The sequence below is a fragment of the Plasmodium inui genome, assembly GCF_000524495.1.
Source record: "Plasmodium inui San Antonio 1 unplaced genomic scaffold supercont1.4, whole genome shotgun sequence".
Classification (NCBI taxonomy): Eukaryota; Apicomplexa; class Aconoidasida; order Haemosporida; family Plasmodiidae; genus Plasmodium; species Plasmodium inui.
This window is the reverse complement of record NW_008481838.1, coordinates 433,369-458,375: the sequence shown is the minus strand read 5'-3', so window position 1 is coordinate 458,375 and position 25,007 is coordinate 433,369. Positions and strand designations below refer to the sequence as shown.

Below are 25,007 nucleotides of genomic sequence, written 5' to 3'. Positions count from 1 at the left end.
CAAAGGGGAAGACAGAGGCGAAGACAACGGAGAACGCATATGCAAAACGCGGGGTGGTAATGCGGGGCGTTGCGGACTATCACCGCGGCATCGCCTAGCATCGCCTATCCTACCTATGCAGACCAAGTCATACGTGGAGGTGAGGAACTTAAACGTGATGAGCGGGTAGTCGTTGTCGTTGAAAAGGTTGATATTGCCGTTGTACTTGCTCAGAACAATGTGAGAAGAAATGGGGATCAACAGGATGTTCAAATCGAACTTGTGCGTACCATCCTTCTTGTCCTCAACATAGCATTCCACATCGGAATTGACGTTCATAAAAATGAGCTTGTTTTTGCTCTTTTTGTCGTAATCGTTCTTAATAGCATACAGAAGGAAGAAGTACGACGGATTCATTTTCACTTTGTAGTAAAAATCCTCGTCCGTTTTATAATCCAGTCCGTTAATAAACCTGTCCTCAGCATTGTTACCGCTGATATTGTTGCTGCAGCTATGGTTGCTGCTGTTATTGTTGATGCCTCTGTTGTTGCTGCTGATGCTATTGCTCCTTCTACTAGTGTTGTTCTTCCCCTCATAGTGAAGCTCAATAATTTTGGAGAAAATATTATACAGGTGGAAGACTTTTACGTTTAGCAACCTTCCCTTGTTGTCTTTCAAAATTCTATTAATGAGTAAAGTTCGATCGGACACCAACTTATTTTCAATGTGCATTCCTCGGATGTTATAAAAGTCAATATTGAATAGGAGAGAGATATAGAAAAATTTCTTAGTCGCATTGGAGGAGGAACAATTTCCATGTGTCAAGTCAGACTTACTATTGGTGACACTTTTATGATTGTACATGAGTGATCTGAAATAGAAAAAGGAGGGTAGATTTTTTCCAAGGAACTCTTTTTTCGTGAACCTGATATTCATTATGTCTCTTTCTAACTCTGGTTCGTGAAGGAAATTTTCATTTTTTTCGTTTTTTTTCCTCTTGTTTGTATTTTTGTTCTTCATCACATTGGAGTTGTCCTTAGTCATGTTGATCGCGTCGCCGTTTGTTCCGTTCGGCATATTCTCTATTGTGACGAGCTCTCTGCGCAGAACCTCTTCGATGCGCCTTTCCACGTCTTCATCCGCTGCGTTACGCTCCCTTGCATTCTGTTCATAGAAGATATTTTCCCTCTCCTCGTAGTAATCCATATTTCTGTTACGCACAAAATTCAGGTAGGCTTCCCCCCCTTGGAAGTAGTAATCAATGTTCACCGTCTCGTTCACGTCGTACACGATGCCGTCGTAGAGGTAGAACACTTCGCTCACGCAGTTGTGTATGGCCACGTCGTAGTTGCCGAACGTTCGGGGGGTAAAGCGGTCAGTCGAGCGGGTAGACCGGGTAGCACACCCTTTGTCTAACCGCTCTGTCACAGGGAGATCGACTTGGCTTCCCTTCTCCTCCCCCGTGTCGTAGAAAAAGTTGCGCATCTCCGGGGACCGTTTCCCAGGGAATCGGAGCTTGAAGAGAGAAAGGAAAAGGTCGTTATTGTTGTTCAGAAACATAAATAAGTTGTGAAAATTGTAAAAGGAATTGCTGTAAATATAAACCAAATTATTAATATTTCGAAAGTTCTCATTGTGTGTGTATATGCTGCTGAGGTAGAGAGTCAGCAGATCCTGCTGCTTGGGATTGATATTAATGATGGGATAGTTGTAGGCGAGGTAAAACAGACTGTTATTCACATCCGAATTGACATAATTCACGAACTTATTCCTTCTGTAATCCTTGATAATAAAATTCAACATATTGATGGTGTTGTTAAAGTAAATGGCTTTGTTGGTAATTTCCAGGTTTATTATTGATCCCAGGGTTAGGAGTTCCTTCTCCTTTCTATCAATAAACCGGATTAGGTTTTCCTTGTTCAGATGGAAATTCTGGAAGTGTTTTTTCCGCTTGGTTACTTCTTCTCTCTGGTGCAGCGACAGGAGTGGTGAGTCGAGCACATTCAACCCGTTTAGGGGCGTGAACCCCTTGGAAAAGATATAAGGCTGCTCCAAGTTGCGGCTGAAATTATTCAAAGATATGATCGCGTTGAAGATGAAAAGAGATAACTCGGTGCTGTAGTAGTAGGTGTAGAAATGATTCTTCTCCTGCAGGAGAAAGCGGAAAATGAGGCAAAACAGGAACCTCTCCTCTGCTTTTAAAAACGGGAACTTGTCAAAGAGACGATCAACCATAGCGTTCTTCTCCTCACTTAGTTTATTATCAATTTTGAAGAAATTGTCCAAGGGAAATTCAAAGGCGTAATTGAGAAAGTGAAATAAAAAGACATTGAAAATGTTGCAGTGGTTCTTCATATCATAGTAAGTTAAAAAAAGGTTGTATTGCTTGTAGAGGAGATGCCAAAAGAAGCTATTGTACTGAATGAAACGAAAGAACTCCTTCCTACACTCGAAGTTCTTGTCAATGATGTAGAGGGAGCCAATACATTTGTGCAGATGTTCCAAGAAATATTCTAGACTATTAATTTTAATGACCTCTTTACAATTTTCACTAAAATTATCTACCAAACCGATACCATAACAGAATAAATTGTTTAAAACATCAAAGAAGGGGGTAAACAGATCCTGTGTTATGTGCGAGTTGTCGTCTACCACGTTCTGTACAGTGAAGAGAAGGTCCGTAAAATGAAAAAAGGATCTGTACCTCTGATATATATACGTCTCATCGATGTATTCAAAATTGGAAAGGATATAATCTAGAGAGTAAAAGTCCTTCTCTACATTGTCATAATTTATGGTCTTAAAATTCTGCAGCAAAATTTCATACACATTTTTGTTGTTAATAAAATTGTTTCCATTTAGGAAGCTCACATTGACGCCCTTAATTTTTGAGAGGAAGAGGAAGATCAAGTCAATTCCGTTGTAGCACTTTCGTATGTCGTATCCGTTTTTCACTAGTACACTTTTAATCTCGTTAATATTATTTATGTTGTATTTCTTCATCGTTTCGCTGACCTTATGGATGGCGTTTGTCAACGCATTTTCTTGAATAGTGTCATTGTCCTTCCCGCTGCCATTCTTCTCGGAGTAATTATTGTCCAACTTATCCTTCAGGAGCTTTAGGTTTACGTAAAAATTGGAAATGAAATTTTCGTCGACGCTGCTACTTCCTGTGAGGACCTGCTCCAGATTACTCTCCAGCGCGTTGGGTAGAGTGACTTCTTTGCTTCCCTTCGACTTGCTCACCTTTGCCTTGTTGCCCTTAACTTCCTTCCCCTTATCCCCCTTATCCTCCTCTGCTTTGCATCTTATCCCCTTCGCCTCATCGTCAATCTCCGCGCACGTTTCCCCTTCTCGCAGGGTAGGCAATTCGACGCGTTCCTCTTTCCTCTCCTCTGGGTTCTTTTCCTTCATCTCCGTGTCATCCTCCCTGTGAGCGGCCTCCCTGTGAGCGGCCTCCCTGAGAGTGGCCCCTCTGCCGCAGGAGGTGATCGGCCCGATCTCATTCGTCACAATGATGCTCCTTCCGTGCTCCCTTATCCCATTCTTCACTTGAATTCCTCTAAGGTTGAACTGCTTCAGCAATTTCTTCAGCTCCCTGTTGTCCAGTTTCCCCTGCAGCACCTTTAGAAGGGTGAGCGTGCCATTAGGGAACTGCGTGTATGCGCTGAGCTCGTCCTCCCTTAGGATGTTCAAGTCGATGGTGTAGAAATCGCTCGCCACTTTTTCGTTCTTCTGTGTCTTGTTCGTTTCGACCTGCGTTTCGCTGTTCTTTTGGGCGTGGCTCTTCTGGTTCCTGTTGGCGTAGTTGTCGCTGCTTGTGTGCTCGTCGCTGCTTGTCTGGTTGGTTCCGCTAACCTGGTTGATGTGTCCCCTCTGTTCCGCACCAACACCCGACGGCGCCGAGATACTCCTCTTAATCGCATTGATGTCGATAAACTGGAAGTTAGAGAGAAGCAAATTGTTGTGCACAAACTTCTCCTCACTGCTGTCCTCATTAGTGGAGACCACCTCCATGTTCTCCTCATTGTTGGAAAGATACTTGTTTATCATGTTATTTGTTTTTTCCTCCTTGAGGTATTTAATAAAATTCCAGCTTTTTTCATCTTTGGTGTTTTTGTACTTTTTCCTCTTGTGTTTTTTTGCTAAGTTATCGTAGAATTGTTCTAATTCGTTAGGGATGGTGAGGATGTCGCAGAGGTAGTACTTCCAGATGGTTTGAAGGAGGTATATGATGCAGGCTTCTATAGAGTCTATGTTTATGTAGCTGAATATGCTGGAGCATTTGCAATTGGAATGGAAATTGTTGCTGTTGCGGTGGCCGCCGTGACTGCCGCTGCAATGGTAACCGCACTGATAACCACCATGGTAGCCGCAGTGGTAACCCCCGTCATAACCGCCGTCGTAACCGCATTCGCTGTTTCCAGCCCCATCGCAGCTGTTTTTCTGTCTGTTATATAACTTGATGATTTCGAGGTAGTTATTGTCAAAGATGAAATTGATCTGTTTATCGAGCACTTCGAAGGATAAACTTTTTTGTAGTCTTTTTAGAAAGCGCAAATAGTAACGTCTTACGCAGTAGCATAGAATGCAGGTTTTTTTTTTCCTCTGTAATAGGTGCAGGAAGAATGACTCCAAATCTTTTTCGTCCCTTGGATGACCCACATTTAGGAACTCATTTATGTCTTGATTGTCGCTTCCTCGCTGTGTCAGGATGAGCATTTTTCGTTCCTTCATCCAAGTTTCGCTCTTAGTGTAGCTCATCTTTTGGTTAAAATCCTTATTTTTGTTTTTCAGGAACAGGACATCTTCGTGGAGCGTAGAGGTGAGATAGCGGAAGACGCAGTCGGCCTTGTGCTTCGTCGGCTCGAAGAAGGCTTCCTTCTTGTGCTCCTCCGCCATGCACCTGCAGAAGGCCATCAGCCTGTTCACCTTGTTGACAGGGGTAGCATCGTTGGCCACGCAAGTGGGGTTGACTGGGCTCGCCGCATTCTCCACACTCACCGCAGCGAATGAGCAGTCCTCGTCATTCCTGGGGAGAGGGCCCAACGTGCTGCCGCGCACGGCGCCCTCGAAAAGGCGTTGGTACACATCGAGGAAATAGAAGTCCTCGTCCTTAGCCGTGTTAATCTTCCGCCGCAAACTGGTAACAATGTCGCGTTTCTTCACGCCGTAACGTACACACAGCTTCTTTATATACCTGTTGCTGCAATTCTTGGAGTACTTATTGTAAAAAAAGTACAGATAATTGAAAAAAAACACATCGTGCATTTTACAAGTGTGCAAATCGAAGTTCTCATTAAAAAGAGCCTTCTTCAACTGAATATACTTAATGACTCTACAGATGATATTCAAATACATGAAGATTTTTTTCAACATCATTTTTAACTTCTTAAATCGACTCTCATAAAATTCATATACAGCAATGCCCCCTTGTAAGTGCTCAAAATTTTCATCCTCATCATCTGTGTTGAAACTTAAGTTGTTGAAAAAGATATCGGACAAAGCTATGCAGAAATTTTTGTAGACATTTTTTCTTTTCTTTTTAAGTTCCGCATGATTGGTGAGATTGATATATAAGTACTCATGAAAAAAAGACTGAAAAATGTTGAGACAGGTTTTCAAATAATAGGTATGTAATTCTAACTTCTCTTCATTATCTAGGTAACTCCTTTTAACATTATTGATGTTAACTTTCTCTTTGTAGAAATTGTAAAATATATTGTTCAGTTCGATGTTGAAGGGACTGTTTATCCTGAACTTCATGTGGCTACTTTTAACAAAATCGTTATTATTCAAATTCATGTTCTTAAAAAGATTTTGTAACTGCATGAAGCATTTAATATAGCTGACGTTGTTTGCGTTTATCATTCCGTTGTTTACATGATAATTCACAAAGTGGCTATTTCGGTAGTCTTTCTTTATGTGGCACTTGCCCCTGGATTTCTGGATATCGTTAAGCACGTTGATTTTGGTCCTTCTGGTCACGTGCTTGGCGGCATGACGTTGTCTATCCACTCCGGTGTGGGGGTCTCCCTCTGGGGTTGGCACCTGTGGAGTTCGCGACTGTTTGTTTAGCGCCTGTCCGTTCTGCATCAGCGTGCTCTGCGCCAGCGCAAACTCGTTTCTCGCCCAGTACACTCCGTCCGAAGTGAAAAACCCATTCGAAATGACGAACCCTCTGGACAAGTTATGCGCAAAGTTCATCTCAGCAACGTTATTGCTAAACAAATTTAAATTATGATTATCGTCGAACTTCTCGTAGCATTTCATTATACCCTTGACGTCGAAGAAATGCCTGTTGTGTCTCAACCTGCTTCTGTTCTTGTTAAGGACGATGCACATTTTCGCCTTCCCATTTATGGTGTAGTTGTACGCCGTATGCTCATTGTCCTCAATTCTGATTACGTCCTCGAAAAGTTCGTCCTTCACATTTATCATCATTCTATGGTGAACCTTTAGCGAATTCAGTATGAGGTCTCTCTCGTTTGTTATAAAGGGGTGTCCCTCTATGGTGGTGCTCAATCTGGGGTGGTCTGCCTGATCGAGAAGCATTTTCATCATTTCGGCGTTCCTCTTATTGGTCAGGGTTCCATCCTTTGGGTTCTTAACGTATCCTTCTTTCGAAACTATTTCTATTTTTAATTCCGTCGTACTTGCGTGTATTCTTTCCGTGTGGTTCGTCTCGGGGGGTACCACTTCACATGAGGATTCTGTGGTTTTTTCCGGGGGGGTCGGACCTTCCCCCTCTGCATTGCGTTCTTCTTTTAGATCAAGGTGGTCAACGGGGGGGGGATCTGCCTTCTCCGACTCCTGCACTGGATCAGCAGGCTGGTTAGCTGGTTCGTCTGCTGGTTGATGCGCTGGTTGGTTTTTTGGCTGCTTTTCTGGGTGCCCCACCCCCCCCAGCGGCGAAACATCCCCCTTGCGCAACTCATAAATCAGCTGATCATCCATTCTTTCGTCATCCCCGACACTGCGATGAGCGTACAAATCCTCCTTGCCACTCTTGTTAAATTCGAAGATGTCCTTCTCCTCTATATCGAATTCGCGCAAAGTGTGGATATACAGCGGAAAGTTAATATTCTTGATGTTGAGCTGCTTGAGACAAAGCTGGTTATTCAGATCGTAATAATTATCGCTAACATAAATGCAACAGGAACAATAGAAATCCTTGTGACACTTCCACTCGTTAAATTCATACGTCTGTCTCAATTTCGTTATCCTATTTTTGTAGATTTTAAACCAGGGTCCTTTAATGTACGGTCTCAGAATGAGGTAGGAGTAAGACGTGTTGTTTATGTCATTGGCTGTGTTCAATTCAATGTCGCTCAGTTTGTTGTAACTGGGGACCCCACACATGTTGTTACTCACATCTTTGTTTTCTGAAATGATGAGAGCGTAAAGATGGTATGTAATTATATACTCATTGTAGTCATCATGTTTTCTCTTCGCATGTACATTTTTTTTTATTCCAAAGAAGGAGCTGCTTTTGTCTTCCCTATTATAGTGGTTGTTTCCACTTCCGCTGACACTTCCACTGCCACTTCCGCTGCTGCTGTGGTGGTGGTGCGGGCCATTCATTTCTCCTTTTCCATTGTGCGACCCCCTCCTGTCTGTATCCTCCTCGATATCTTCATATATGTCCAAGTACAGCGGAATGTCGATTAGCTCCCCCCTCCTTAAATTTTTGAAGCAATTCATGTAGAAGAAAAGGACGTACGGAATTTCCGTGAAGGACGACTTCTCAATCGTCTTATAAATGTCCTTCTCACAAATGATATAATTTTTGTAGAAGTTTATTTTTTTTTTATTTATCATATTGTATATTAACGAGTTGATGCTTTTATTCTTGCACGCTTTGCTGTCGTAATTATCCGAGTCTTTATTCTTCCCCTGGTTGAAAAAGTCTTCTTCGTTGTTTTCATCGAAATTGTCGCTACCGTTGTTGCTTTGGTCATACGAATCGTTATCATCTTTGTAATTCGTTTCGTTTTTTTTTTTTCCCGCGTCGTAATTTTTCTGAGTAGCTTTTCTATCCTTACTATTGTTGGTTCCGGCTTCTGTGCCTGTTTGTCTTTTTTCGCACATCGTGGGGTTATTAATCCGTTCCTCCTGCTGGTGCTTCGTCTGCTTCGTCTGATTTGGGTGCTTCAATTGTTTGGGCTGTTTCGACTGCTTCATCTGTTTTGTTTCCTTCTTGCCTTCGTACTCCCACTCGTCCATCTCGTTCCCCTGCTTCGATGGGTACCTCTGAAAGTTCGGGTATCCTTCATTGTCACTCGGGACATTGGATCTCTCAGTGTAGTCACTCCCGTCCACCCTGTTATCGCTGCTTTCGTTATCGCTCTCCGTTTTGCTTTTCAAGTTGAAAAGCTCATAGCACATTTTTTCGAATATCCTAAGGTCTTTCAAATCTTCCACCAAATCGTTTTCTCTCCTTTCCAGTTTTCGTCTTCTACTTCTGTCGCTGCGGATACTATCCACGTTGGAGTTACCATCCGGAGCGGCGCTACCACGTGCATTGGCGATACCATCCCGAGCAGCGATACCATCGGCATTAGCACTAACCTTGTCCTGGTCAGCGGACTCCACATCGCCGTCGCTACACTCGGCGAGGCGCTTCCTGAGCTTCTTAATCTTCCTATTCAGCTTCACCTTGTCCTTCACTACATCGCACACGATGCGTTTGAAGAGCAGCTCATGGATTCGTGTGATGGGTTCATTGCATCTATACTGATTAAAGAGGATCTTGTTAAGACTAAAGAGTAAAATTTTAATGCTCGGTATGAGGGGCTTAAATAAATGCAAATAATTATCATTCTTGTTGTATACATTAAGTACAGTGTTTTTCATTCTTCTTCGGCTTCCATTTGCTTTCCCTCTGTTGGAGTGATCCGTCGCAGAGAGAGTCAAGTTGCACTCATCCTCCGAGTACTGCGTGTTGTAAAAGAGGCTATTCTTGTAATAGTACAGGCAATTTTTCTTATGTAGAGGTAAATGGGAAAAATATTTAGCATCCTTCTCTTGAGACTCGTCATTGCTGCTACTTCTACAATTATTATAATTGTTCATGTCCGGGTTTTCATTCTTTTCTTTGCATATCATTTGATTTTCTCCACTGTCCTCCTGGTTGTCGGTTCCCCCCTCTTGGCTGCTCCTGCCTCTATGGTGCGCAAACTCTGCGTCGACTCCGTCCATTCCCTCGTCCATTCCCTCGTCCATTCCTTCGTCCATTCCTCTGCCCATTCCTGCGTCAATTTCCACCCCCATCCCCGCTTTGCCGCCACTACCACTTCGCCTGCCTTTCCCATTTCGGTGCGAATCCTTCGCCTCCATTACGCTGGACAGCGAAAAAGAATTGGAACCCTTCTCCGATTTGTCAGCCCCAGAACTTTCTTTACTGAAATATTTCTTCTTGCCTTCCGAGAGGTCTTCATTCTTCTCATCCTGGCATCTACGATGCTTTCTCTTCCTACCGTTTCGAGTGGCCGTCATCGTCGTGGTCGTCGTGCTGCTCGAATGGGCACCGCTACCAGAGCTATCCATACAGGTCTCACACATATCACCGCCAGCACCCGTAAAGTCCAGATTCCCCTTTTCTCTATAGAAAAGCCTATCAAAATTGTTAAAATGATCCTTCTGGAAATCCTCCTTGCCCTTCTTGGCACACAGGATTAGCGAGTACATTTGCATGCAGATGAAAATTCTCTGGAGAGCAATGATTACATTTTTGTTGTTTTTTCGAAAGTACTCAAACATGTTAAAGGATTTCATATCGGTTGTGTATCGGTAGGACAGATTTTTCAGTTCGTTCGGGTCGTCGATAAAATCGTTTTCTAAAAAGTCGATATAGTCTCTCACGCGATAATGTTCCCGTTTATTGGCGTCGTCATCCGATGGGGCACTCGTTCCTTTGGAGTGGCTTTCCTTGGAGTCGCTTTCTTTCGCGAGGCTTCCTTTCGGATGGGTTGCCTCCCCGTCCTCGTTGAGCCACTCCTTGGGGTCAATGTGAAAGGTGCTAATCAATTCCTCGACGGCTCCATTGAGTCGTGGGTTGGCATCGTCGGCAGTGGGGGCACCGGCACCCGCGGCGCTGGCAGCCTCGATAATGATTCTGTTGTCGTCGACTGCGCCTTTCCCTTTGCATCCGCCTTCTCCGGCGATTCCGCTTTCCCCGCCGCTCTCCCCGGGAAGGGACACGCCGTCCTCAGGGGCGTAGTGCGAAAGGCCTCCAATGTTCCGATTGACTTCATCAATGTTGCTATTAATGTTCTGTATGCTCATTTTCACTTTGTTCACATTGCAAAGGTAATTTATGTTATATTTTTCCATTCCCTGGCTGTACATGCAATCGTTCGCGTAGTTAATCTTTCCGTTGATATAGCTGATGTAAATATTCGCGTTGACAACTTGTTGTACTTTGTTATTGTCCTGCTCCTTCGGCACGTGTAGAGTCAGTATGTAGTTAATTCTTTCCATGTCATTGAGCTGATTATCATGTGGGTGTGTCTCCCCTTGTTCATCCTCACATGCACTGCTTCTCTTTCGACTGGTTACGTTATTAAGGTAATAAATTTTTTCATCTATAAGGGTGAGGAAATCCTGTACCTTGTCATTGATTATCTCCAGACTGCTCAAAACTGTGTGTCTCAAATCTGATTCACTGAAATGATAAGTTTTTTTTTCTCTATTAAAATCTTTTATCTTCTGAATGATCTCCCTCTTGGTGTCATCCTTCTGAATTCCATACCTTTTCATCACATAATTTAATTTAAATTTTTTCTCCTTCCTTCGATTTTTTAGATATTTGGAGAAAATACGATTGTACAGACTTGCCTTATACTTTAGGACCATAATTTTGAAGAGCTCTATATTGTACAGGCAATTCACGAGGATGGAAAGATTGTCATTGTCGTTGTAGGACTCCACCACGGGGACGATGTAGTTGGTTAGGGATAGTATGTACTTCCTGTTGTCTATGGAGAGGTCCTCCTTCCTGGCTGTATCATTCTTCTCTGCCTCCTCCGTGGTGATGTTCTTCAGCTCATTCAGGTTGTTCTTCGCCACGAGGCCTTCGTACACGTGCATGTTTCTGTACACGGACTTGATAAGACTCAGTGTGGTTTTATTTTGTTCTTTCAGTCTATCCGCTTCAACTGCTCGAGATTGTCGTGCAGTCGCAAGGCCATCGCCTTGGTCATCATGATCACCATCACCTGTGCCATCCCCATCGCCACCCCCACTTATCTGCCTCTCCCCCTCAGCGCTGCGAATAATCCTCTTCACGCTCTCATGAAAGGACCTCCTCCACTTATGCGAATTCTCCGAGCTGCTCAGGTAATTTTTTACAAACTGGGGGGTCCAGAAAAGGGAGAAGTTGTAGATGTCAATGGCATATCTGTTCAGCATGTAGTTCTTGGCCTGCCCGAGCATTTCCTTCCCGCGGCTGTTGGTTCTCCGGGCCCAGTTAACGACCTCCCTGCCGTTGCCTTCGCTACTGCGGCTGCCTCGGTTACTGCCATTCCGCCGAATACTTCGGTTGCATCTGATACTGCGATTGCGTCTGATACTGCCATACCTTTCGCTACTGCGGTTGCGTCTGATATTGCCATACCTTTCGCTACTGCGATTGCGTCTGATACTGCCATACCTTTCGCTACTGCGGTTGCGTCTGATACTGCCATACCTTTCGCTACTGCGGTTGCGTCCGATACTGCTATTCCTTCCGCTACTGTCGTTGTCTCCCATACTGTCGTTGCCTCCTATACTATCGTTGCATCCCATACTGCCGCTGCCTCTCCTACTGCCATTCTCATCGCCAGCGCTGCTACCACCGCTGCTGCTTTCATGGCCGTGACGCGCGCCCTTCGCACCCACGTACTGGCACTTCCTGAAGTAGGCCTTCTGAAACAGAAACTGAAACAGCAAATCGTTATGCTCGAAGCTTTCATAAATTTTCTCCGGAATGTAACTCCAAATATACTTGGGGGTATGCTGAACGCACTTTGACCACAGCTCCTTGAAAGATCTCTCCGCCTTGCCCTTTATTAACAGCCCACCTGTTTCATCCAAAAATCCCATAGACTTATTTATTTTTGAATGACTTATCATTTTCTGCCATCCCCTCGATAACGAATTGTTGGTAAAGGACCAGTAGGCCCATGATGAAATGGAGTTTTTTTTCGATTTGAAATTATGCACCGTTAGTTGAAATCGCACATTCGGGAATACCCACTCGGATGGATAAAAATCCTGCTTTAACACTTCTAAATAAACCGACAGGTAGTTATCATCGTTTGAATTTCCCCTTGGGTGCACTAACAATTTGAAGTAGAAATCGTCCGAATTTCCCGTGGTGACGGATTTTACTTCGTTTATACTTTTGATGCTTCTCCAAAAATTGGGGATGTAAAGCTCGATCATCTCGTTGTTCTTCTTGTGGTAAATGGTCGCTTGTCTGTTTCCGCTGCTGTTAGCCCCCTCGTTCGCATTCACTCCATCGCGTTGGTCATGTTGGTCCTGCTGATCGTGTTGGTCCATCTGGTCGCGGTTGCCACCACTGTCACGACCGTCCCGATTGGGACCGTCGCTGTCGCTGCTACTACTGCTGCTGCGGTCGCTGTGGAAGAACTTCCTCCGCGCAAGCACTTGGGGGCCGCTGTTCGCCCCCTTGGACACGTTCGTTAGGCACCTGTTGCCACGGCGGAACTCGGAGATGCTCTTCTTCATCATGAACAATTTGTAATAATCGATATTCTCTATGTTGATGAAGTCATTAGTTCTCAGCTCAGAAAACAAGTTCGTATATTTCCTGTTCAATGGTACAATCAGGGGTGGAATTACTTTCTGTGTGACTATACTGGGGAGGTGGAAATAACACTTCAATTTATTTTCTCTCATCCAATGGTTTAACTTCTTCTGACTATAGAGGCTACGGTTGGCCTTCATAATTTCCCTAATAAAGTTGTCTAAAATATCTTCATTCGTCACATCTGCGTACTCGTCACTTTTGTTGTCTCGTTTCCGCGCAAGTCGGTTTTTCTTCTTTCTCTTGCTTCGCCTGCTCATCAGTTTTTCTCTTCGCCTGGGGGACACCTCTCTGGAGTCCCTTTCGTCCTCACGTTTGGGCTCTTCTTTTCGTCGGGTCCTGCCGCGACCTTCATCGCTGAGTGATGGTTTGTTTGATTTCTCGCTGTTTATTCGTTCTTCTTTTTCCTCTTCTTCAGCTTCTTCCTTTTCTTCCTCCTCTTCATCTTTCTCCTTCTCATACTCTTCCTCGTCGTCCCTCTCGTCGTCGTCTTCGCCCTCATCTCGGTAATCACTTTCATCATCGGTGCGATCATCTCCACCATTTCCCCTCGCCGGTACGTATCCCCGCCTATCTGTATGCCCATTACCTTCCCGGCTATTAGCATTTCTGTCATTTTCGTTAAATCGTCTTCCCTCTCCTTCTCCCTGACTGCTCTGATTGTCATTCTTTCCATTCCCATTTCGTCCTCCGTTGGCGGTCTGTCGGGGCTGGGCAGCCTTTCGCGCAAGGGGGTCGTCGTAGGGCGCCCTGCTCACATCGGTGATGCGAATTTGCTCTTCCTCTTCTGATGATACTGATACTTCTGAATCGTCGAGCTTCCTTTTGTTTCTGCGGTTGCTCCTTGGACTGTTTTTTACGTCTTCTACTTCGTTTTCGTTCATTCCTTCGCCCTTGACACCCCGCGTAGGAAGCGGCACGGTGTTTGGACTTCCTCGTGCTATGCCGGTTGGTCTGTCCTTGCCCTTTCTCTGACACACAATCTTGGTTTCCAATCCCATCGTCCCCGCACAGAAGCAAGAGTAATGGCAAGCACGAATGCTTCGCAAAGGCTCACGGAGGCGCTCCAATTTGAAAATACGCTTCATCACTTTGTCCCATTTTGTGGCGCGAAACAAGTTTGGTTCCTTCTCCGGTTTACGGATCAAGTGAGACTTCTTCCTTCCCTCCCCCGACTTCTTCTCCGTCTTCCTTTCCTTCACGAAGTAGCAAAATCTTTGCACCTCTGTTTTGGGGCCACTTTCCACAGAAATGGCCTTGTCATCATTTGCGTTGTTTTGGCTTATCCATTCGCCGCTTTTATGAAGGCTGATAAATTTCTCAAAATTGTTTTTGAAGATTTTTCTGAACAGATCTTCCTCGGGCAGGTCAAGCTGGGCGTCGCAACTCCTGCCATTTATGTGGCCATTTAAGCCGCCACTTATGTCGCCACTTATGCCGTCACCTCTGCCCTTTCGCCCAGGGGTCTTAAAAACGCTGCGAAAAACCGTGCACATGTTTTTCTCTGACTTCCAAAAATTGCACTTTCTAATTTCGCGAAACATGTGCACAATGTCCTCATCAGTTAAGTCAAATTTGTTTTCCACTTGATCCACTTCGCTCAGGAAGTTAGAAATGCAGAAATTAATTTTTCTTAACTCACTATTCCCAACATTTGGTGGTTCCCACAGGTTCTTCTTCTTTTCTTTCCTGCCGTCCATCTGTTTGATCATACATTCGAAGCAAAGGTAGACTGAGCCTGATAACTGCATCTCCACTTTGCACTTTGCACAGACATTAGTTAGATTCTTTTGCAAATAAAAACCGAAGGCCTTTTTCTGTGTGTTAATAAAATTTTCAATTATTTTATCTTCCATTCCGACTGCCTTGGGGTCCTTTTTTTTGGAGCAGTGCAATATTAGCTTTAGTAAGTTCCCATCACTTAACACGTTTTTCTGATTCTTCTTCTGGCACTCTTCAACGTTGCTTTGGATAGAATTTGAAATGCTGCCATTCATCACTGCTGTATTTTCACTATTCTGTTTTTTCTCCTGTCCATGTTCTGTTTCCCTTTGGGGGATTCTTTCCAAGGAAGAACCTGCTTCATTCTCCCCTTTGGGTGCATCCTCTGGAGAACACTTTTTTATCGCCTCCTGTTCTGCTACGCGAACGGACTGAAATGGATGAAGCGGATGAAGCGCATGAAGCGGCTCGCTCGGTTTACCCGATTCTCCAACTTGGTTGAGATTCCTTCTGGATGTGCGCGCACAGCTGCAGTATTCACCGTGGGGAGTTGCCATTTCTGACTGGCCACCATTTTTTAAAATGAAAATATTGCCATCATAAGTGGGTGCAGCATAACTGAGGGCATCATAACAGGGGGCATCATAACAGGGTGCAGCATAACTGAGGGTATCATAACTGGGTGCAGCATAACTGGGTGCAGCATAACTGAGGGCATCATAACTGAGGGCATCATAACAGGGGGCATAATAACTGAGGGGATCATAACAGGGGGCATAATAACTGAGGGCATCACAACAGGGGGCATCATAACAGGGGGCATAATAACTGAGGGCATCACAACAGGGGGCATAATAACTGAGGGAATCATTCTGTGTGAGTTTTTCACTGCCATTTGGGTTTCCCTCAAGAATGGGAAATGTTACGCTCTGTGTAAAATTCACCTGACCTTTTTTTTTCGTTACCTCTTGGGGAGTGTTACAACTGGGAACCTTCCTCTGATGTGTAGAAGTATGTTCTGTTTGTTCCTTCGCGGTGATACTGTCTCTTGGTGCTTCACCCAACGGGTTGCTACTTTCCTCCGTTTTGTTTCTCCTTCCTGGTGAGTTCCTTGTGGTAGCTACTCCTGCCTTATGCATCGTCTCCATTTTGGCCTCTTTGCAGAAATGCACTTTTACCCTTTCTTTACTACTGCTCTTGTTGTCACTGGAATATGCGCTGTCGCGTTCACGTAGGTTGGCATAAGGTGGAGGGCAAGACGAGCTGCTAGCACTTTCTTCCCTATTAGCACCTTTCCCATTGTGTTGATGAGTCTCTCCTTCAGTGTCTTTACCTTTTCTCCCGCGTCTGGGACCAGCTGCACCCGGAACGCCCTTTGCACTAGAATTACGGTCCATGGCGGGGGCGGTAGCGGCGGTGGTGATGGCCTTTTCACTATAAGGAGACCTATTTTCGGTCGAATTGGTCCCCGGCTGGTCAAGCAATTCTCCTTCGTTGCAACTGAAGTTGTTATGAGCAAAGAGAGATACGTCCTCCTTGTGACCATTACATATGAATTCTGTACCGAATTTTACAGGCTCTTTAAAGGTGTTGTTCTTACTCTCCAGTCCATCCTCCCGATTGGCACTCGGCGAAGAAATCACCTCTCCGTAATAGTCGCAGTCACCACTACGGCAAGGTTCATCATCGATATTTTTGTAGTCCTTAAAACTTTCATTGTCCGAGCTTTGGGAGGTGTTGAATTCGTTGCCCCTTAATATGCAAATGGAATCATTTTGGTCATTCCATGCGTTTTCGTCATTTCTACCCGCGGGAAGGGGGTACTTAGAATTTGTTTTACTATGGTTGGTCACACTGCCGGGGGGGCCTCCAATACGGCCATTACTCGGGGAGTGTACCTCTTCGTTGCTTACTCGGGCTGGGTTGGTGTTCCTCGCGGTTCGGTCCTGACGTTTTTCTGTCTGAACTCTGCCCTCCTGATCTTTGCCTTCCCGCCTGTGTCTCTTCTCGTGCATGTCTTCGTGGAAGTCATAGCAAATGTCTTCGTCAATGTCGTAGTCACCACCATCGTGTATGACGCACTGCCCATAACGGCGCTCATCGCAATTCGGCCCGCAAAACCCATCCCACCATACATCATAGTAATGACTATTCCAGGGCGCGTGATAGAACACATACCCTCCTCCGGGCAGTGGCTGCATATACACAAAGTTACAGCTGTCCTGGATGGTGCCCGCCTGTAGGTACTCACTGCCATCACTTATGTTGTAATGTGAGGGTGCCCCTCTATTCTTGCTCATGCGATTGGTAATTATGTGCTCATCATCGAATTTTATTTTTCTATCTGCACTTTTGGCCTTTTCTTTACTGTGTGCTTTTTTGGAGCCGTTTCCCTTCTTCATTACGTTCCCGACACTGGTGTTGCCAGTGGCCTGCATGACTGAACTTTCCTTTCCCTTGTGATAAGCATCTTCCTTCCAAGGGGCATAAAGGGAGCTATCGTTGCTGCTGTATTTTCCTCTCTCGTAGGAATTATGCATACTCTTCGAGTTGGCGTTATGATACTCATTCGATTCGTCATGAACATGTGCACACTGCATGTCTAAGTAGTCCTCCTCACTTGAGGAAGAATAACTGACATAACACGAACTGCTCCTGTCATCCTCTGAGGAGTAATTCTTCTTGCTGATGTTTTCTTTGCTTATGCCATTGGGCTTCTTGATGTTAAATGCGTCGTCGTCTCGGATGTTGCACTCCATTTTGTTTTTCCTTTTTTTTTTTGGGGGGGGGAAAAGGGGGGCATGTAAACGATAGAGGGGTATACAGGAGAAGGTACAAGATTGTACAGGAATGTACAATATTGTACAAGAAGGCACAAGAGTGTACAAGAAGGTACAAGAGAGTACAAGAAGGTACAAGAGAGTACAAGAAGGTACAAGAGAGTACAAGAGGATACAGGAAAGTACGAGAGGGGCACAAGTAGGCGGGCAAAATGGGCCTAAAATGTCCGCATAAATGTGCCCAGAATGAACGCGCAAATAGGCGTATACATATATGCGCGCGAATGGGTACGTACTCTTGATATGTTATGTTTTCATTTATATAATCACCCGTGTGTATTTTTTTTCTTTTTTTTTCTTTCCTTTTCTTTCGTTCATCTAAGGCATCAGACGCTATTTGAAAAATGCAAATAAATATGCGCACATACGTACATATACATTTATGTCAAAAAAAAAAAAAAATGGTACTTTTTTCAAGGGAAAAAAGGGTAGATATACACGCAAGTACATACATATGTGCGTTTAACTGGCCACTTGTACGATTTATACAAGAGGGAGGGGGGGAAAATAGAACTACGATCACCTGTGTGTCGCTTGTCAGGTTTTCTCTCACAAGTGGCCATTAATTGGTCATTAAAATTGGCACAAAAATAGCTGCTAAAATGGTCACAAAATTGTTACAGAATTGTTACAAAATCGCCACAAAATTGTTACAAAACTGTCACAAAATTGTTACAAAATTGCCACTAATTGCCATTAAGTTTGCTGCCAATTTTAGGGAAAATTTCGGCAGATAAATAACAGAACAGAATGCAGCACTTATCATGATCCTGCGCTAAGGAGGCAAAGGAGGGGGGGAGGAGAATTATAACGTTATTATACAGATATATATTTATATATATACGTCTTCAAGCGAGCAAAAGTGACGCAGGTATGCATGCAGTGGTAGCTGCGCACGCACAAGTATAGTCTTCTGCGGAACCAAACATAGGTGCGCATGCACGTGGGAAAATCGCCCTGGCAATCTCGTACACAAAATGGGTACGAAGGTGCGCATATACGTACGCATATGAACGAATACATATAAGTATACATACGTATGTCCTCTTACCCAGGTATGTATATGTACCACGAGTGTTTGTGAACAGGCACCGTAAAACGGACGCGCAAGTCTACATAAGTCAAGTCACGCAGGTGGCACGGAAATTTTGGCAAAAGTACACTCACGTACAAAAATGTACAATTTTCACATTCGTGAAGTTCATAAATAACTTTTTTTTTTCTTGCGTTTACTTTCCGTTCCCGTGCAAGTTTCTAAGACCATGCCAGTTCGTTTCCCCTCCCTTTTGTTCTTCCGTTTGTTCTTCCGTTTGCTCTTGTTCGTCGATCAATTTTTTTTTTTTCTCTCGTACCCTCAGACATAAAAAAGTAGAATTAACAAATGGTGGGCTAAACGGTGGGGGGGAAACACAAATTGGGCAGAAAAAAAAACTCGTATTATACAATATGCAATTTTTTTTTTTTTTTTTGCAGATTAAACGTAGTGAAGTCGCTTCCCTTGTTCCGCCTTCGCAATCGTATATGTGTGAGTAGGCCAACATACGTCTGCCTTAACAGCACGCACAGATACCACATGCATAAAACACCAAGGCGAGCGAGAGTCACATACACGAATGCGGGCAAATGTAGGGGAGGTGAACTCGTGCCGACGTGGCTCTTCACATAAGGTTCGAAAAATCAAGAGTCCAAAAAAGGCATGCGCCAGCAACTAATTCGGGCGGTACTCACAAAACACGTTCACAAAAAGTGCTGCGCCCGCCGTAGGTACGGGTATGCGCCATGTGCATCTGTAACGAGCATATAGTGGGTAGTCACGCACATAGACATACACGTGTATGAAGGATACACGAATAGGAGATCGTGCGTCTATGCCAAGCACGCACGGTCAAATGGGCGCAAGGTCGGATGAACGCGTGGACGCATCATCGCAGAAATGCATGTATGTATACGTTTTCTAACGGTTCCTACGCCAACACACGTGCTCATCCCAGCCTAGCGCGGGAAATATGACAGTTTTTACGCAGAAAGAGCGTGCAATACGAAGGTAGAAGAACACCTCGCAAAATTACCACCGCGGATGCATATATGCAACATATGCGAACACGCAGGCTAGGGGAGAAGAAGGCGTTTACGTAACACGTACGTATGCCCCTTGCGAGCTGTGCGCACTTGCTGTTTCGTTGTAAGTCAACAAAAGGAGAGTTGGTGAAACTCGGTTAACAGTTGGAAGCAAAAATTAAATTTCAGAGATGGTAAATTGTAGCGATGGAGAAAATGCCAGAACTTAGGATTCCTGGTAAAGATTTTCTCGTATCCGTTCTGTAACGCATTTCGCAAATACGTTTCGCTATACCTTTCGGTCAGGCTCTTTTCTTTTTTTTTTTTTGTTTTCCTTTTTAAATTACTAAAATTTAAAGTTACGGAGGTGCAATGAACATAGCTACTTTTTTTTTTTAACAATTTTTCTTTTCTTTTTTTTATTTTCTATATGATACTGTACCGCGCAACACTAATGTTGGCCCCCCCCGCGGGGACGATTTTTCCTCACCGCATGCCGACCGATTCGATCCGAGTTTAAGCCGAAGTGAAGTTGGGGCACCAACTTGCCGCTGAACCTTGCCGCTGAAAATTGCCTCTCAAAATTGCCGCAGAACCTTGCCGCAGAACCTTGCCGCTGAACCTTGCCGCTGAAAATTGCCGCTTTAACGTGCCACCGCACCGCATTATGCGCCCCTGGCCAGTCATTGAGGCTACCTCGGGGGAGCACTTCAAATGAAGAATGCGCCCTGATTTTTCTGCCAAAAATTTATGTGGTATGCTACCCCTGTAATAACCGGTTCGGCAGGCATGGAGAATACATTCCATATATACGTCCATGGACGGGAGTGAAAATAAAAGAGCTACACGAGCATACGTCAACATGGCCTGATCGCGTACATTTGTGAATAAAGCCCATCCAACTAGGTACATTATTGCGAGAAGTTATATAATAGGGGCATATAGCTTCCATTTTAATTTATTTCCCCTCGTTCTGCTCATCCGGTTTGGCATATCCAGTTTCCTTGCCTAGTGGAGCCCCCCTTTTAAACGTGAGCAATCGTTTAGTTAAAACCCAGGGGAGTGCAAAAAAAGGGGGGGAGGAACGAATTGAGGAAAGAACTACCCACATGGATGGCACAGTCTGTATATGCACAACACACATGCATGCAGTGCATATTTAGCGAACACTGACCCATCTGTAGGTCCAGAACATTATCATACTTACAACTCAACGTAGGTGCCCTACATTTTTATGCGTGATGGTGATAACATCATTTGCTTCACGGCCATTTTGGTACCGTTTGGGTTTTTTTTTTATTTTTTTTTGCCCTGCCTAATAGTTGTTCCCCCTAGGTCGTGGAAAACAACGTTGTTAAAAGGTGTTCCGCATTGAGGAGAAATAAGGAGGATAACTTGGCTTGGTTTTTTTTTTTTTTTTTTTTTTTTTCTTCCCTCCATGAGTTAATTCAAGGGAACGCATAAAAGAAAAGGTTTCCTGCTAGCGAAACTAAAGGGGTACGAGATTGCGAAATTTCCCGTAATGAGTGAAAACGCCAACGCCCTAGTGTGGTGCTCCATCAAGGAAATGGGAGGTTACTATGCACGCCCCTACCGCATGCATATGCTTCCGTAATCCATGTGGATCCTTTCTCAGTTTTGATCTCCACCAAATATGTGCCCCCCCCCATTTTTCTGCAAAGGTTCCGTTTGTAGGGAATAGCCACTTAACACTTTATACAGATCGCATCACAACTGCACAGGTGTGTGCGTGTGGTATCTCTGGACCACTGTGTAATTGCACCACATACACACACCCGGGGCATAACCAATCCCGTCATATATGCACATGCGACTACGTTAGGGAACATGTTGATTATTCACAACCATGTGATATATCTCCAAGCGTGGTGCTTTCACCCCTTTACTGGGTTATTTTTCCCCACGTGGAAATTTTCCCGTAAAGGGGGGAAATCCGACGGGAGGAGGGGCATATCACTCTTCAATTGGGGGCAACATATTTTTGCAACAAAATGGACTTCATTCGCAGAACGGTGAGGCAACACTTCACCAAGCAAACCACGTCGTTACCACCCATACATGTAGTTATTTTGTGTGTACACAAGGGGACGAGTGAACCTTTTCCCCAAAAAGGGGGTGACACAAAATGTTAAGTGGACATGGAGTAAGAAAAAGGTAGGGAAGGCTTTCTCCAATCATGTAAAAGTTGAACTGAACTGTTCGTCGCGAATGTTTATCCTATAAACGCGCTTCACGGGTGAAGGTTCTCCACGGTTGGTATCTTATGGCCGCATTTTTTAAGTGAAAAATTGTACTTCGAAGGGGGCAGGGAACGAGGAGAGGTGGGAAAAGCAGATACGTACCCTTTTGGCGACAAAGCCGTCGACTCTACGTCGTTAAAATCCAGATGGTGGAGGGAGCACACTTTGGCGAAAACAATAAATTTATTTTTTCCTTTTTTATGGCTAATGCACACTACATCCCCGTTTGGCGTGTCGCCAATTGGTAACATTGTCCATTAAAATATAGAACAGAAAAAAGAAAAAAGAGAAAAAAAAAGCGTGAACGGCACACGAGTGTCGGCAGAAATGTGTACTCATGTGCAGGTAAACATCGAGAGGTGTACAAACAAGGGGTGTTTAAAGCAGGCGCCTCGGTTGAGCGCCCGTGCTACTAAATTGTATGAACGAAAAATGCGCGCACGGTGTCCACACAGCTCCACAATGGTGATGGCACAATAGGGGCACTTCCATCCCCCCCCCCCGCGTCAAACGTGGCGACTCTCCATGTAGGCGTCGTCCACGTATATCCCCGCGGAAGTGTCATTCTTGATGGTCATAGATTTGTTATTTTTCCGCATTGAACTAATTCGCCTCTTCACCTTGTTTATTAAGTCGTAGTAATAAATGACAAAAATTAGAAGCAGAATTATAACACCTATTAAAATGTAAATGGCGTAGGTGAACAAGGTCCCATCGAAGAATCCACGTCCATCCGAACCGTTGTTCTGATCTGATTTCGAATCTGCATCTCCCTCCTCATCAGAACCGTTCTCCCCATCGGAACCCCCCTCCCCATCCTTTTCCTTATATATGTCCTTTCCATCATTAGATTTTTCCCCTTCCTTCACCTCAAAATTCTCATAGTTATAGTCGACCAATGCATCTTTCTCATACACCTGGACACTGCTTTTAAGCTTTAATTCGTCGTACGCCTCATCACTTAACTTCATGACGGAGTTTTGGATTTGAAAATTCATCGGCATTAGGTGCAAAGCATTAAGAGTATGTATTGAGGCGAAACTGAATGGACTCGTATTGTAGGTTCTTCTGCTCACGTCTTTCCAGGGCCCGCGATTGGAACCTGAATCGGACGCCAGGAAAGACCAGGGTAAGTGCTTATGAACAGTTTTCTCCAATCTCTTGTGGCGTAGGGAGCTACCAACCTTGTTAGTAAGTTTAAGGGGTAATTTATCAGCCACAATCTTGAGGTCGACAAAACTGTTTTTGGTATATCCATTGGAGGGGGGACTACTACTCCTTTGTTTTTCTCGCTCCCCTATTGGGCCAGTCGAATATTCTCTGTGCTGTTCTCCCTCCTGCATATGGGCCTTCCCCTCCACAAATTTTAACTCGTTCGCGTTGTTTTCTTTTTCCCCTGGGTTAATACGGTCATATGCTTCCTCCGTTTCGTTCTGCTTAGTTGGCATGCCGTTCATGTCTTCCTTAATCCTATGGGGTATTTCCACGAAATCTGCCGCGATCTCCTCGTGGTTTTCGGCAGATAGGTCGTCCTCTCTTTGGTCATTCGCCGTCACCTGTATGTAATTTAGTTTGTTTGCGCACCTCAGCTTTGCCCTTCGTCCTTGGCCACTTCCCTCGTCCTCTTTGTCTGGTTCTGCCTTGGGATATTCGTGTGTCTCTTTCCCCGCCTCGAGATTTTTCATTTCCACATTTACCAACTTCTCAATTTTGTTATCCTCCGTCTCTTCCTCCTTCTTACTCATCTTTCGCTTCGCTCCTCCATGTCCTGCGGTTTGTTCATCCGCATCTCCGTCCAAGTGGTGGGTGCATGCGCCGCTCATAAGGCCTCTCTTCTTTCCTTCTTCGTACGGAAAGCGTCCCCCGGGCAAGCCGCCATCATCGTCTCTGTCCTCAGCGCTGTCTTCACCGCCATCTTCACCGTCGTCCTCGCCTCTATCCTCCTCATCCCCGCTTAACTGTCTGCTGATGACCGCGCACGGCGCCAGCCCCCCACTAGGGGCGTAATAAATCGGCCCATTGCTCAATGCAAATGTCCCTCCGCTACCCTCACGTTCCTCATTTGCATGGGAAAAAACGCAACTCAAGGCGGCACCCTTTTTGCAAAATTTTTCTTCGAAAAGAAAAAAAAATAAAGTTAAAAGACAACATCTAGCATTAAAAATATTCATATCTTTTTCTTTTTTTTTGTAAGGGGGGAAGTTATATTCGTAGTGGAATTGTTAACTACCGCCTAGCAAAGTGAACTCCTGCGCGTAAGAACCATGTAATCCATGTTTTTGCGCAAAGGGCGGGGATCTCGTCTGCTTAAGTAGAGCGGCAGATATCAAGGGCTCTTCTGTAACCTGCATGGGGAGAGGGGCACACAAACGTATGTTGCATAGGTACGTATATAAATGCATATAACTACATATATATATGCGCTCCTCTTGCTTCACTTGTCTTGTCCTTTTTGCGTCTCTCTTGTTGCCTTACTTGTAGAAGGTTTGTGTTCCCCGCTGCGTCGTCTGTCTTCGTCTTTGTCCTTTCCGTTTTCCTTATCTTTACCCCTTTTTTTTCGCCCTTTTTCCTGAAGCACGGGAACAGTTGCAAGCCAAGGAAGTTGCAGATTTTTTATGTTGCCAAAGGGGAGTTAAAGTGAGGTGGAAAAAAAGGGAGAAAATATGAAATGGGCACACAGAACAGACCCAAACTAATTACACCAATTTCTGCGACCGCTTTTTCTGCTGCTCATGATGAGGCGCTCGCAAGCAGACCACATACGGGGAAGAAGTTCAGTGACAAACTTAATGGAGGACTCACCAAAATGGGGAAAAAAAAAAGGAAGAGAATTTTTCAGCTGTTTTCCTTCCTCCAGGTGTGTAAAAGTGGGGCGCTTCGAAAATTGTCCTCTCTTTGTCCGTTGGCTTATTTTTTTTGTTCCAATTTTTCCAGTCTATATAAGAATTTTGAGTTACACACGTGTCCAGTCGTTAACGTGGAAAACATTTATTCGTTCGATGTCATTAAATTTTTCGTAGGGAGCAATAAAATAAAAAAAACAAAAATTAAAATTTAGCAAAATCCGTGGAGATCAATTTTTTAAGGACAAACAAGAAAAAAAACCAAGTCATGCATCACGAAGGTGAATAAGATTCGATTTACTTTCATGTATAGGTGGGCTGCCAAAATGAGGAAGTGTTGTCAGAGCTAGCATAATGGCTGTAATTTGGGAATGCCTTGTATTTGTGGAGAAAATTGTTTGACCAATACATGAGACAATCCATTTCAGTTAAAACGAGCGAGAAAACAAAAGTGTTAAATGGAGGGAGTCTTTTCTTTTTTTTTTTTTTTTTT

At 44.4% G+C, this 25,007-nt stretch overlaps 2 protein-coding genes across 2 annotated transcripts in view; both read right to left on the bottom strand.

The window, feature by feature from the left end:
* C922_01256 (hypothetical protein) overlaps positions 1 to 17,271 on the bottom strand; it is a gene marked incomplete at both ends in the record, with an annotated part of 33,100 nt that extends 15,829 nt beyond the window's left edge. The window contains one exon of the mRNA XM_008816863.1: positions 114 to 17,271. Within this exon, the coding sequence (XP_008815085.1) occupies positions 114 to 17,271 (17,158 nt within the window). The remainder of the gene's footprint in view (positions 1 to 113) is intronic.
* Positions 17,272 to 22,177: 4,906 nt separating this feature from the next.
* On the bottom strand, positions 22,178 to 23,842 carry C922_01255 (hypothetical protein; the record flags this gene model as incomplete). The annotated part of the gene is made up of 1 exon (XM_008816862.1): positions 22,178 to 23,842. One exon carries the CDS (start codon positions 23,840 to 23,842, stop codon positions 22,178 to 22,180), a length of 1,665 nt encoding a protein of 554 aa, XP_008815084.1.
* Positions 23,843 to 25,007: the final 1,165 nt, after the last annotated feature.